The sequence below is a fragment of the Oncorhynchus mykiss genome, chromosome 15 (assembly GCF_013265735.2).
Source record: "Oncorhynchus mykiss isolate Arlee chromosome 15, USDA_OmykA_1.1, whole genome shotgun sequence".
Taxonomy (NCBI): Eukaryota; Metazoa; Chordata; class Actinopteri; order Salmoniformes; family Salmonidae; genus Oncorhynchus; species Oncorhynchus mykiss.
The window spans coordinates 16,912,586-16,927,458 of record NC_048579.1 but is presented as its reverse complement, the minus strand read 5'-3'; the positions used below and the strand labels follow the sequence as shown (position 1 = coordinate 16,927,458).

Below are 14,873 nucleotides of genomic sequence, written 5' to 3'. Positions count from 1 at the left end.
CCCAGGTTCCCGCGGGAAAATAATATCCTTGTACAGTGCTGATGGGCAAGAGAGATATGTTCTGTGTATCCAATTACTCTTTGAGGCAATACAAGTCTAAATCAGCTTAAAAACTCTGCTCAGGAAATAGCTTTTGCAGTCGCAGCATTAGGCAGAATAGCAGTTTAAGCTTCATGGCACTTAGGCTATAGAATTATGCTGCATGCTCTGTTGCAGCTGCTTGCTGTGTGTATTTCTTAGAATGGCATCTAAATAGTACCCCGGTCCTAATACTGTAGGCAATACATGCTGACTATTAATATCCAAGTGAAGTTGTTGTAACTCAGCCAAAGATTTCTTTGATATGATGTGGTGTAAATGCCTTTGTGGCACATGGCTATCAATTGTGCATGCCCGAAGTTGTGTGTATTTTTACTGTCCCTATAACTGATTTTATATCGTTTTAGAATACTAAGTTTACCCAGTAATATAACTTTATTAACCGAATCGAGTGACAATATAGCCGTTTTATACATTTTTCCGACTTTCATAACCTTTATCTCACCTTCCGTTTCGCCACAGGGGGGCACTCTTGTACTATGGCACCCTCAGCACCGGTGGAGACCGTGAGGAAAACATAATAAACTCGGAAAACAGATTCCTTGTACCCATGCAATCTGCAAAGTGGTGATAATTCGTTTTGGGCTGACATAGCTCTGGTGTTTGTTTGTTTTTTCAGATGTTGTCGCTTGGATAAGTGGGACAGAACACGAGGGCATCGTTCATTTAAGAGGTAGCCTAATGAGTGATGTGGTATTGAGAAGTCTTTGAACAGTTTGCTATCTGCGGTCACTTCTTATGCAGCAGAGCGAAAGAGAGAAAGAGGGAAGCATTGAAGCTACTCTCTCTTTCAGCTTCGGATAACCATCGCTTTGTATGCTGTAAATGATTCATATATATTTTTCGCAACCGATCATCTATTTCGGTCCAAGTTTGGAGGTTGCAGAAACCACATTGCGGATGCATCGATTGCAATCGAAAGGATCCCTATTCCCCAAACGGTTTGAGGGATGAAACTACGTGCTGTGAATTCAGAGTAAGACCTCAACTAATTTTGGCTCGTTATTTTTGGACCTATCTGTATGATTGACTATCCTACAAACCTGAAATGGGACAATATATAATCGAATATATAATTTGACAATCATTTTGTCTGCTTGTTCGGGGCACTGATTCCGAGACTAAAAAGGATACCCGTGCCTATATATAAGTTTTAAACTAACACCGCGTCAATTAGACGACATCCCTTCACAGTTTCCCTATTGGCATGCTGTAGGGTATTTTCCCCCACATGGAATCATGGCTTCGATGTATCAGAGGTTCACGGGCAAGATTAACACCAATAGATCTTTCCCCAACCCACCTGAAGCTAGCCACCTACTCGGCGGGCAAACAGTTGAAGACGAGAATACCGTGAAGATCCCGCGCCCCTGTCAAGACGTACGGCCCCGTTTCCAATGCCAACAACAGAGGAGCGCATGTGAGGACGAAGAAGAGGATGTAAGAAACACATTTCGCCCCTCTGCATCCCTCCTTCTTTAGCCAGGCTCCCTTGTGCGCATCCAATCAAAATGTCATGACGGCAGAGGGTTATGCATGCAGCAGATATTAAATTATTATCCCCGCGTGCATAACTCACTGTCATCATGGCATTTTTATTCAGAAGAGAAGAGTGGTTTTACATTACTTTATTATATGTCTTGTATACATAGGCTATATATTCAGTTCATCAAATGACCGACGATATTTAACGTCAAAGGAAACGTGTCAGTATGAAACAGGTTCTGCGTGATTGTGTACAGTTATTGGATGAGAGCGTTTCCGTGCAGTTTCTCCGTTACTGTCAAGTAATGTGGTCAGATGGTAGTTACTGTCCGAGTTGAATATCTGTTCATTATTGAACTGCCGCTAAGGAACATTCTTCAGCTGTTTGTGTGCGAGTATCTCGGTCCAAAATTGCCTACGTTATTTAGCTGACAGATGGCGCGCACAAAATTATATCGGGGCTGGTGTAATTAGATTCGGACAGTTTTTTTTTATTTGCGAACATGGCAGCACAGTTTCAGCATTTTACCGCGTGAAGTTTTGCGCAGCGTCCTGTCTGATTTTTTCTCTTGAAAATAATGTGATGTTGAGATGTGATGGAAATACACAGGAACAGTCATGTTTTAACTACTGCATGATATACCTAGATAAATGAGTAGTAGGCCTGTGCTATGCTTATTCAATTTAACAGTCTTATTGATGTAAACCACCAGACTTTGTGATATCAATGACAACCATTCGAAGTCTGTCATCGGGTCGCTTTAGGTCGTTAAAATTGTTTTACATTTCCACAATTGATTAACTTTTCAAAGTTTGTGAAAAAAAGTTACGTAAGGCCTATAAAGCATCTTATCGCCAAGACCCGCTCCGTTTCACTGCCTGTGGTGCTCAATAACCCCATCTGGCTCCACATTGTGCGCCAGTTCAAGGTGCTGAAAACGTTATTCGTTCTACCCTCATCCACTACCCAGGGTGCGGAAATGTTGGTCACATAGCCGAGGAAATATACAGTACATAAGCAAAAGTATGTGGACACCTGCTCGTAGAACATGTCATTCAAAAAACATGGGCATTAAAATGGAGTTGGACCCCCCCTTTACTACAATAACAGCCTCCACTCTTCTGGGAAGACTTTACACTAGATGTTGGAACATTGCTGTGGGGACTTGCTTCCATTCAGCCACAAGAACATTTAGTGAGGTCGGGCTCTGATGTTGGGCGATTAGGCCTGGCTCGTAGTCGGCGCGTTCCAATTCATCCCAAAGGTGTTCAATGTGGTTGAGGTCAGGGCTCTGTGCAGGCCAGTCAAGTTCTTCCACACCGATCTCGACAAACCTTTTCAGTATAAACCTCGCTTTGTGCACAGGAGCATTGTCATGCTGAAACAGGAAAGGGCCTTCTCCAAACTGTTGCCACAAAGTTGGAAGCACAGAATCGTCTAGAATGTAATTGTATGCTGTAGCGTTAAGATATCCCATCATTGGAACCAAAGGGCCTAGCCCGAACCATGAAAAAACTGCCTCAGACCATTATTCCTCCTCCACCAAACTTTACAGTTGGCACTTGGGCAGGTACCGTTCTCCTGGCATGCGCCAAACCAGATTTGTCTGTCGGACTGCCAGATGGTGAAGCGTGATCCATCACACCAGTGAATGTTTCCACTGCTCCAGAGTCCAATGACGACGAGCTTTACACCACTCCAGCCGACGCTTGGCATTGTGTATGGTGATCTTAGGCTTGTGTGCGGCTTCTCGACCATGGAAATCCATTTAATGAAGCTCCCGACAAACAATTCTTGTGCTGATGTTGCTTCCAGAGGCAGTTTGGAACTCGGTAGTGAGTGTTGCAACCGAGGACAGCGCTATGGGCTTCAGCACTCGGCAGTCCCGTTCTGTGAGCTTGTGTGGCCTACCACTTCGCCGCTGAGACATTGTTGCTCCTAGACATTTCCACTTCACAATAACAGCACATACAGCTGACCGGGGCAGCTCTAGCAGGGCAGACATTTGACGAACTGACTTGTTGGAAAGGTGGCATCCAATGACGGTGCCACATTGAATGTCACTGAGCTCTTCAGTAAGGCCATTCTACTGTCAATGTTTGTCTATGGAGATTGCATGGCTATGTGCTCGCTTTTATACACCTGTCAGTAACGGCTGTGGCTGAAATAGCCAAATCCACTAATTTGAAGGGGTGTCCACATAGTTTTGTGTGTATAATATTATATATATATATAAATATGTGTAGATGAATTATAGCCCTATGTATCTCAACCTCTAAGCAGCCACGTTAGCTATGATCTATCCTATCAGGTTGATAAGATGAACACTGCACTGCTTTATTTATTTATTTACTTCTTTATTTACCAAACTGCAATCCCAACAAAATATGTCAACATTTTGCTGTTGCTATTCGTGATGTTTCTTGCCATTGTTTTTGACTCTGTTGTTCCACAAGTTCTAGTTTTATCACGCTAACTTGAATCATGCTGTTGTGCATCTGTGAATACTTTTTCACACCATGTCCTCCAACCATATCTCATGTTTTCAGTGGAAGTGTGTTTTGCTAAATGATTTATTTACACCATCGGTTTACCTTGACAAAACTGTGAACCACTATGGCTTGTCGTTTTATTGAGATGACCACTTTTTACAGCTAGTCGTTAAACATTCCCCTGTCAGGTTTGTGAGTGGTTGGCCATTCAAGTTGATTGTACTAATGAGTGGTGTGCTGTGTAAAACACGGGTTGAGGTTTTCATGCATACAGTATTTCATGAGATTGACTCATTGGCCAATGGTGGTTTCTTTGTGTTTGTTGACTCAGGTAGTTCTAGTGTGATTAGAATTCAGTACACACATTGATGAATGATAGGCATTGAATAGAAGTGGTAAGACTGTACATGTGTGCGTGTGTGGGGGGGGGGGGGGGGGGTGTTCTGATGTTGGTTTAAGCCTCTCCCTCCAATAATGCACTTTCTATTAGTGAAGGGTTGAAAAATCGATAGTTACATTTTGGGATAGAATTTTAGAAGATATATCACAGTATTATTTTTGACAGTATCGCAATATTATTTGTGCTCTGGTTGGCAGCACCTTCACCAAAACATGTATTTTTTCATGTATAGCTTGTTCTCCAGCTTATTTTTGAATACTGAGCCAATTGGTTTTCAGCACTTTTATTTCCATGACTGATCAAAACTTCTTCTAATAATTACAATAGTAATACAGGACCCAAAGTTGCTTTTCATGGCTCTCTCTTGTCTCTGCAGCAGATATATGGTGAGCAATAAAATCACAGTATCTAATTGCAATACATATAGAATCATGAGAATTGCAATACATATCATAACTGCACCTAAGTATGGTGATACATCGTATCGTGAGGTCCCTGGCAATTCCCAGCCCTAGATTCTATGGATTTCACTTTAAGAAGATGACATCACTAGATCAAGATGGCCACAGCAGAACCGTTTTGACATTGTTTTCTGAAAGGGCAGGTTGAAAAGTGAGATCTCTGAAAGTGAAATGGTCAGATTTGCACTTTTATCTTCTAATGGTGTAGGCAGGAAAGCTGATCCTAGATCTGTGCTTGTGTATGACCTTTAGTTTAAAGGCATCTGCCCTGACAGGAGTCAGTCCAGTCATGTGACTGTAATGAAACGATGGCTGCAGTGCCATTCAGATCAAGCTGTCCAAGTGAAAAGGACAAATCCATGTGTGATGAGAAGCATACCGACTGACCCTCCTATGGAACCTCCACGGTTGAGGGAGATTGAGGCATTGCCCTGCCTTTGCCCTGACACTTTTCAATCTTTTCTTGGGTCCTGTTCAGTAGGGAACACCGCAGCAAGAAGTTTTGCAACTGTATTTATCTCATCCTACTCTGTCTTCTCATACTTTTTGTGTGTCCCCTCATCCCTTTAAAACATGTAATTATGTCGTCATTGGGCTCCAGTCTATCCTCTGGTGAGAATATCAAATTTTGTCGATACATAGTGCTGCTTTCACACTATAATCCTCTCTGATGCTGCTAATTCTCTGCGTGGTGAAAAGGCTCATTGGAATCAAATCAAATGTCTCTCCCTAATTCTGGCCTCATCCTTTAGAGTCCCTGGGTGTTTTCCTACTGTGTGTGCTTTCTTTAGTATGGGCATCAACTGGTCAAGGGAAATGGCCCTACTAGATGAGGTCCTTGAAAAAATTGTATCGGAAAGTCTACATACAGTGAGAGGGAAAAACGTATTTGACCCCCTGCTGATTTTGTACGTTTGCCCACTGAAAAAGAAATGACCAGTCTATAATGTTAGTGGTAGGTTTATTTGAACAGTGAGAGACAGAATAACAACAACAAAAATCCAGAAAAAAGTATGTCCAAATTTTTTGAAATTTATTTGCATTTTAATGAGGGAAATAAGTATTTGACCCCCTCTCAGTCAGAAAGATTTCTGGCTCCCAGGTGTCTTTTATACAAGTAACGAGCTGAGTGTCACGTTCTGACCTTTATTTCCTTTGTTTTGTCATTTTTTAGTATGGTCAGGGTGTGAGTTGGGGTGGGCAGTCTGTTTGTTTTTCTATGATTTGGGTTATTTCTATGTTTCGGCCTAGTATGGTTCTCAATCAGAGGCAGGTGTCATTAGTTGTCTCTGATTGAGAATCATACTTAGGTAGCCTGGGTTTCACTGTGTGGGTGTTTGTTTCCGTGTCTGTGTTTTTCACCACACGGTACTGTTTTGGGTTTCGTTCATTCCACGTTTATTGTTTTTGTATTCAGTTGTTCATGTGTACATTTTCGTATTAAAAGAACCATGGACACTTACCACGCCGCATATTGGTCCTCCGATCCTTTTCGCCTCTCCTCTTCGGAAGAAGAGGAGGAAATCCCTTACACTGAGATTAGGAGCACACTCTTAAAGGGAGTGCTCCTAATCTCAGTTTGTTACCTGTATAAAAGACACCTGTCCACAGAAGCAATCAATCAATCAGATTCCAAGCTCTCCACCATGCCTATGTCGTGTCTTTGGCTATGCCGGATTAAGTGATATGACATGCTTTTCTATAAAATAATTTATCCGTAATTAATATTACCTGATTGAGCTAATCATGTAAATGTAATTAACTAGAGAGTCGGGCACCACAAAATAATATTTATAGAGCTGTTAACTTCCGAATAAACTCTTAAAGACCTAGTAATATTTTACATCAATAGCAGTCAATATTAATCGTCATCTTAATTCAGTCTCATCTGAAAGTTGTAAATTGTTAGTTATCTGCACGAACCCTGGCTAACAAGTTCAATCAGCAATACAAAATTGGGTTTAATTATTTATTTACTAAATACCTAACTAATCACACAGAATTACACATACACATAATTAAATCAACTTGATTACAAATTACGTCAAAGAAAAACATCCCTAGCGGGCGGAACAGATATGACAGCTTGTTACACAAAAGAAAAAGGGCTGGGTGAAAGTGAAAGAGCGGGAAGACTGAGGAACAAAGAGCGAAGCTGTGCTATCGTAATTACAGTAACTTATGCATTCTAAATTACCGCCAATTTGGAAAAGGAAAATGCAATAAATATTTACTCTGAGCTGCGCTTCGATAGGTTGGTGGTAGATGGAAGGCCGTGTTGCCCAACCGAGTCCTTCGTCCTTTGAAGAATGTCTCTGCTGGTAAATTGAATACGTTATAGTAACGTCGTTGTGTGGTAGACGGGATACTCTGTCTATTCCTTCCTAACCCTCGTTTGCAGCGACTGTTGCTAACTCAACGGCTAGGAGGTATCACTTCTGTCGTGAATAAGAGTTCAAATTTCATACCATTCGCAACCAAAGCTCACGCTGATGTTGGCTTCGTTCTGTAGTTATTATCTGAACCATTCTGACATCGGACCGTTGTCCTCACGTCCTCACGTCCTTGTGTAACAAGCTGTCATATCTGTTCCGCCCGCTAGGGACGTTTTCCTTTATGACGTAATTTGTAATCAAGTTTTGATTTAATTATGTGTATGTGTAATTCTGTGTGATTAGTTAGGTATTTAGTTAATAAATAATTAAACACAGGAGGTTACATTGTCATCAAGGGCTTATATAGGAAGGGAGAGGAGGGTGTGTTTGAAAAGTTTTATATCCCATGTCCCTTCACTGATTGACCCTACCTTATGAAAACCCAAATCTCACATTTTAGAAGCTAAAATCACATTTCATCCCATCACGAATAATTTAATATTCAAACATTTAAATTGAACAACAATTCCATGTGAATCCGATAACTCTGATGTGTAGACTTTCCACTGTAGAGTTTATGTCATCTTATCATTGATGAGAATGTCTCAGATGACAACCGAACTGACATCATATTCATTAAGTACCACCGCATATGTTCCATTGGTCGGATTACCCGAATATAGTTCATTTTCCCCCACCTTCCGATGTTCCCAGAATCTCTATGTTATCCAAGAGTTTTGCAAATGTAACATCAGTAGGGTAGAGAGGTATGAGAGAGGAAAAAGGGGGAAAGAGGTATTTATGACTGTCATAAACCTACTCCCAGTCCAACGTCATGACACCTAAGACCAAAGAGCAAGGATGTCAGGGACAAGATTGTAGACCTACACAAGCCTGGAATGGGCTACAATACCATTGCCAAGCAGCTTGGTGAGAAGGTGACAACAGTTGGTGCGATTATTCGCAAATGGAAGAAACACAAAATAACTGTCAATCTCCCTAGGCCTGGGGCTCCATGCAAGATCTCATCTCGTGGAGTTGCAATGATCATGAGAACGGTGAGGAATCAGCCCAGAACTACACGGGAGGATCTTGTCAATTATCTCAAGGCAGCTGGGACCATAGTCACCAAGAAAACAATTGGTAACACACTACGCCGTGAAGGACTGAAATCCTGCAGCGCCCACAAGGTCCCCCTGCTCAAGAAAGCACATATACAGTGGGGCAAAAAAGTATTTAGTCAGCCACCAATTGTGCAAGTTCTCCCACTTTAAAATATGAGAGAGGCCTGTAATTTTCATCCTAGGTACACTTCAACTATGACAGACAAAATGAGAAGAAAAAAAATCCAGAAAATCACATTGTCGGATTTTTAATGAATTAATTTGCAAATTATGGTGGAAAATAAGTATTTGGTCACCTACAAACAAGCAAGATTTCTGGCTCTCACATACCTGTAACTTCTTCTTTAAGAGGCTCCTCTGTCCTCCACTCGTTACCTGTATTAATGGCACCTGTTTGAACTTGTTATCAGTATAAAAGACACCTGTCCACAACCTCAAACTCCACTATGGCCAAGACCAACTGTGGGAGCAATTATTAGGAAATGGAAGACATACAAGACCACTGATAATCTCCCTCGATCTGGGGCTACACGCAAGATCTCACCCCGTGGGGTCAAAATGAATACAAGAACGGTGAGCATAAATCCCAGAACCACACGGGGGGACCTAGTGAATGACCTGCAGAGAGCTGGGACCAAAGTAACAAAGCCTAACAGCAGTAACACACTACGCCGCCAGGGACTCAAATACTGCAGTGCCAGACGTGTCCCCCTGCTTAAGCCAGTACATGTCCAGGCCCGTCTGAAGTTTGCTAGAGAGCATTTGGATGATCCAGAAGAAGATTGGGAGAATGTCATATGGTCAGATGAAACCAAAATATAACTTTTTGGTAAAAACTCAACTCGTCGTGTTTTGAGGACAAAGAATGCTGAGTTGCATCCAAAGAACACCATGCCTACTGTGAAGCATGGTGGTGGAAACATCATGCTTTGGGGCTGTTTTTCTGCAAAGGGACCAGGACGACTGATCCGTGTAAAGGAAAGAATGAATGGGGCCATGTATCGTGAGATTTTGAGTGAAAACCTCCTTCCATCAGCAAGGACATTGAAGATGAAACGTGGCTGGGTCTTTCAGCATGAAGATGATCCCAAACACACCGCCCGGGCAACGAAGGAGTGGCTTCGTAAGAAGCATTTCAAGGTCCTGGAGTGGCCTAGCCAGACTCCAGATCTCAACCCCATAGAAAATCTTTGGAGGGAGTTGAAAGTCCATGTTGCCCAGCAACAGCCCCAAAACATCACTGCTCTAGAGGAGATCTGCATGGAGGAATGGGCCAGAATACCAGCAACAGTGTGTGAAAACCTTGTGAAGACTTACAGAAAACGTTTGACCTCTGTCATTACCAACAAAGGGTATATAACAAAGTATTGAGATAAACTTTTGTTATTGGGTGCATTCAACCTCTGATTGCCAACAAGTCATGTTTTGCATAGGGGTCAAATACTTATTTCCCTCATTAAAATGCACATCAATTTATAACATTTTTGACGTGTTTTTCTGGATTTTTTTGTTGTTATTCTGTCTCTCACTGTTCAAATAAACCTACTATTTAAAATTATAGACTGATCAATTCTTTGTCAGTGAGCAAATGTACAAAATCAACAGGTGATCAAATACTTTTTTCCCTCACTGTATGTGCTAGTCTTTTCTCACACTTCCCTGAGAGAGAGAAAGATGAGGAAATATAACGCGCGCGCACACACACACACACACACACACACACACACACACAGATGTTTTAGATTATCAAGGCTCAAGCCCTTTGCGTGCCCTCTTAAAACCTCAACCAAGAGAAAATTCAATTATTTTAGGGTTTTATGAAAACATAAAGGAATATGCAAAATGTCAATAAAATGGTAAGCAGTAAATATATATTCTGATCTGTTTTTTCTATTATATTGTTACTGTGGCAGCAGATTTAGAGCTTATTCCTCTCTGTAATGCTCAGAGTTGACATGTGCCTTACTCAGGTGGAAAAGCATTATGCAAAATCACAACACAGTAAAATAGAACCCATTTCCTTTTCCCATTCTCCATCTATGATCTCAGTGGTCAGAGTGAATGAGTGCCCTCAATCAATTCCACTTCAACTCTCGACTTGACTGAGTTCGAATGGAATTGATCCCATGTCCAAATGATGACTTAAGCTTGAAGACTTGAATACTTTATTGTCCATCTACTCCTATGGAGAGCTAGTGTTGGATAGCTGCAGTGATGTCTCTTCGAAATTAGACTGATGACTTCACTTTCGGCTGTAGGCAGAAAGTTGAGCTGGCGCCAGGCAGCCAGGACTGTTGCAGCATCTGACACATCATCATGGGCTTTGGGGCTGGGTGTGTGTGTGTGTGTGGGTGGGTGGGGGGGGCTCCAGGCTCTCCTGCTACACAAGATGGAAGATGGAGGAAATTAAGTGCATCACAGCTGGCACTGGCACACTGTTGTCGGTCTGCCATTGTGTTGCACTAGGGAATGGTGGGCATTGGGCGCATTCAACCAGAAATATGGACATTTGAGTCCTTTACACCCTTTTATAATTGGACCTAATGCAGAGCACTGCAGCACTGCAGCAATGTAGATATCCAGTCTAGTAGTATGATGAGCATTCAACATGCTTTGTTTTCTGTCAAATGCAATTCGCTCAACTTGACTTGGCGTTCGTTCCTTAACCCATTTGCCAGTATCTTGTACCTCTCGTGGCATGAACAATTGTTTTCAGTGTTTCCAATGTAAAATAAAATTGAGTGAATTCAAGTTGCCTCCTCTGTAATGTGAAAATGTGCCTGATATTCAAAAAATTGATTAGTGTTGGGCCAGCCCGGGTTAATGGTTTGGTCAACATTGTAGCCTATATAGACCAACACGTAACAATTTCTCTGGTGAGAGAGAAGCGCGCCTGAATCTCTCTCAGAACTAGAATGAGACTCACTTTCCATGATCTCTCTCCTTCTCTGCTAGACCCGAGCCTGCAACTCTCATCTGTCCAGCGTTGCACTTCATCATGTATTTCCTTATAGAATCATAGCCGCGGGAAGCGTGCTGGAAGTGCCGCAGCACCCCTGATAAATTGAAATACATTTGCCTAATTTTTAAAATTACTGCTGTCTGTTCAGAAGAAATGAAATAATTCAGAATACTACACCAGGAGGAGGCCTGTATTTTAACCACAGAGGATCAATCGCTTATTTCAAATAAATAGCCTAGCTGTGGATTGTGTGTATCCCAATAACAAAGCATGCCTACAGTCGGGAACGTGTGACAAATCTGTCAATGAACAGCATGCTGCCAAAACTGGCCTTTTGCAATATTTCAAATACAACCGTGGGAAAACACCTGTTGGAAAGCAAATGGATTCTGCTGAAAACGGAATACTAATCTGTCTGTAGGCTACCAAATACAGTATGTTATAAACTTCCAAATATACCTATTTAGCGAACAGCATTGTTTTACAAAGTAAAACGAGAGAGAAAGGCTTTTGGCACATCATTGGGTGGGTCAGTGAAACAGGAAAGCTTTTTCAGGACTGTAATTTGCTCCTCATTTTGTACAATATGCGTCTCCACACACCTAGGCGTAGGCGATGGATTCAAGACAAGGTCGTTATTATTTATCTCAGATTCTCAGTTTGTCAGTGTCAAAGTAGCCTGTCGTTTCGATCATTTGTGAGGTGTTAAAAAATATTTAGCTAAAGTCTCCAGTCTTCTAAAATGATGTAGAATTGCATGAACTGCATTTATAAAAGGGAAATTATTCCCAGACACTAGGCTTAAAAAAACGACTCTACTGCTCTATGACAGCACGCAAAATGCGTTCCAGTTCCTCAGAGCCCCCCCAGCTCATCCCTTCTCAGCTCACTTTTTGTTTCGGGAACCTCTCAATTTACAAATGAAGCACTGCACAATAGAACCAATGGGATAGTCCCAGAAGTTCAAATGCGCAGTACACATCTATTAGCAGATCCAAAACAATCTACCTCTGGGGTTTGTGGTATATGGCCAATATACCACGGCTAAGGGCATAGCGACACAGCGCGGAGTGCCTGGATACAGGCCTTAGCCGTTGTGTATTGGCCATATACCACAAACCCCAGAGGTGCCTTATTGCTGTTATAAACTGGTTACCTACGTAATTTGAGCAGTAAAAATAAATGTTTTGTCATACCAATGGTATACGGTCTGATATACCACGGTTGTCAGCCAATCAGCGTTCAGGGCTCAAACCACCCAGTTTATAATGTTATACATCAGTAGACCCCTTTCTTGTTGATTCCATATGACATGCAAGTGCACACCAATCTCCCCTATAATGGATTATGCATGCGGTGACCGAGGTGTGAAGCAGACCTATGCTTTATTTATCACAAGCACACGTTCCATTAACCAAATCAGGTTAAAGCTCCATAACAGGACACTTCTCACTTAGCAATGTTTCGGACCAATCAAGGCGGCAGAAGGAGATCACATGACCAACAAAAACATGGAGGGGAGTTCATGTTAATGTTCTTAATGTATTCACAATGTATAGTTAGGGCAGAAATGGGCTCATTTGTTGTTTATGCGCTCAGTGTGGGTAAAAAAAGTGTGTAATTCATCCAACGCTCATGCAACGTTCACCCAGCTGGATATTTTTTCATACAATCATGCAGCTTTTTCTAATGAAGACAAAACAATTAGAGCTCGGTATATAATCCATAGCAATGATTGCAAATCCAATATAAGATAGAAGACCATTAGAGGAGGACTGGTTCTGTACTGAACAGCAGTGTGGTCAGACACAGAAATAGAATTCTAGAATGTAGATCCATACCAGCTAGAGAGCTAACTGGTAACTCTACGTCTATGTGTTCGGTTCCCAATAGGCAGCTGCTCTCTCCACTGCCATCGGGTCACCATGGACCTGTCTCTTGGTTGCCATGGTTTCAGAGGTGGAGAGGACATGTCTGTTGGCTCTGCCTTTTCCCGAGCATCTGGCTTGAGCCAAGGACACAGATTGGCTGTGGGGCTATAGGCATCCTTGGCATGAGACTGTCCCTGTGCTTGATTGATTGGTTGCAGTAGGTTTCAAGACAGACATGAAGGAAAAGCCTTATCCTAACTGGAGAAAGGATTAAACGGTTTACGTTAACTGCAGCAGCCAACATGTCATACGTATGCCTGGCCTAAAGCTTATGAAATTATCCGTCTATTGACTTTCTTTGTTGAACATTCCAATATCTACATTTCCCATATCCACAAGTGTTCAGTCATTTAACAGGCAATAGCCTATATACACAGAAATCAAAGGTCCGCTGTCAATGTAGAGATGACGTCATGCATTCTGTATTGATGTCTGAAGTTCTCCAGTTTTGTGTTGCAAAATGTATTGTTGTCCTTCCTCTGGCTGAAGATAACAAATCCAAAGCCATTATTATTATTTTTTTTAAATCTCCCCAATTTCATGGTATCCAATTGGTAGTTACAGTCCTGTTCCATCGCTGCAACTCCCGTACGGACTCAGGAGAGGCGAAGGTCGAGAGCCGTGTGTCCTCCAAAACACAACCCAGCCAAGACAAATTGCTTCTTGACACAATTCCCGCTTAACCCGGAAGCCAGCCGCACCAATGTGTCGGAGAAAACACCGTACACCTGGCGACCGTGTCACAGAGCATTGCTCCTGGCCCGCCACAGGAGTCGCTAGTGCGCTTCTGGGACAAGAACATCCCTGCCGGCCAAACCCTCCCCTAACCCGGACGACACTGGGCCAATTGTGCGCCATCCCATAGGTGTCTTGGTCACGGCCGGCTGCGACAGAACCTGGACTCCAACCAGGATTTCTAGTGGCACAGCTAGCACTGCGATTCAGTGCCTTAGACCACTGCGCCTCTCGGGAGGCCCTAATATCTTAATCTCTACGTAAAACTAATTCGTACTTCCTGAGATTGGGAAAGAAAAAGCGAGCGAGAAGAGTCAACCTTTACAGCATGGAACAAGGGTGACAGGTAGCCTAGCGATTAGAGCGCTGAGTCAGTAACCTAAAGGTTGCTGGTTCAAATACATGAGCTGACAAGGTGAAAAATCTGTCAATGTGCCTTGAGCAAGGTAGGGCGGTACCGTATTTTACTATAAACCGGTATTTACGCACATACTGGTTTGTGTTTTTACTTTAACAGTACTTCAATGTTTGGCTTGTTAAATATGATATGCAACTCCAGCATGTGTAATGTCCGTTTTTATAGTTAATTCGGTTTGCTACTTGAGTCATCTTTCTCCCTCTTCTCCTGCTGCATGCTCCTTCGCACATCAAGCCCTGCTCCCTGTCACTCAAGGAGGGAGCAGTTTCTCCAACATGGAGTCACGAGAACTTTCTTGCGGTTCACTCAGCAGTTTGCATGGTCAGATAGATGCAACAACATATTGGTGACATACTGCTTTTCACAAGTGTTCTGTAATTAAACTACTAG

The 14,873-nt window shown here is 42.3% G+C and overlaps 1 protein-coding gene across 5 annotated transcripts in view; it reads left to right on the top strand.

Annotated features, from left to right (window-relative positions):
- LOC110489714 (dipeptidyl aminopeptidase-like protein 6) overlaps window positions 1-14,873 on the top strand; it is a 342,826-nt gene that overhangs the window by 135,434 nt on the left and 192,519 nt on the right. Inside the window, exon 1 of one of the 5 annotated variants that reach the window (XM_036943908.1) lies at window positions 694-1,539. The exons of 3 other annotated variants lie outside the window; for them this stretch is intronic. In XM_036943908.1, coding sequence (XP_036799803.1) covers window positions 1,339-1,539 — 201 coding nt within the window. In that variant the 5' untranslated portion in view covers window positions 694-1,338. Of the gene's footprint in view, window positions 1-693; window positions 1,540-14,873 lie in introns of those variants that run through there. One more of the 5 variants, XM_021562495.2, reaches the window with a different exon arrangement.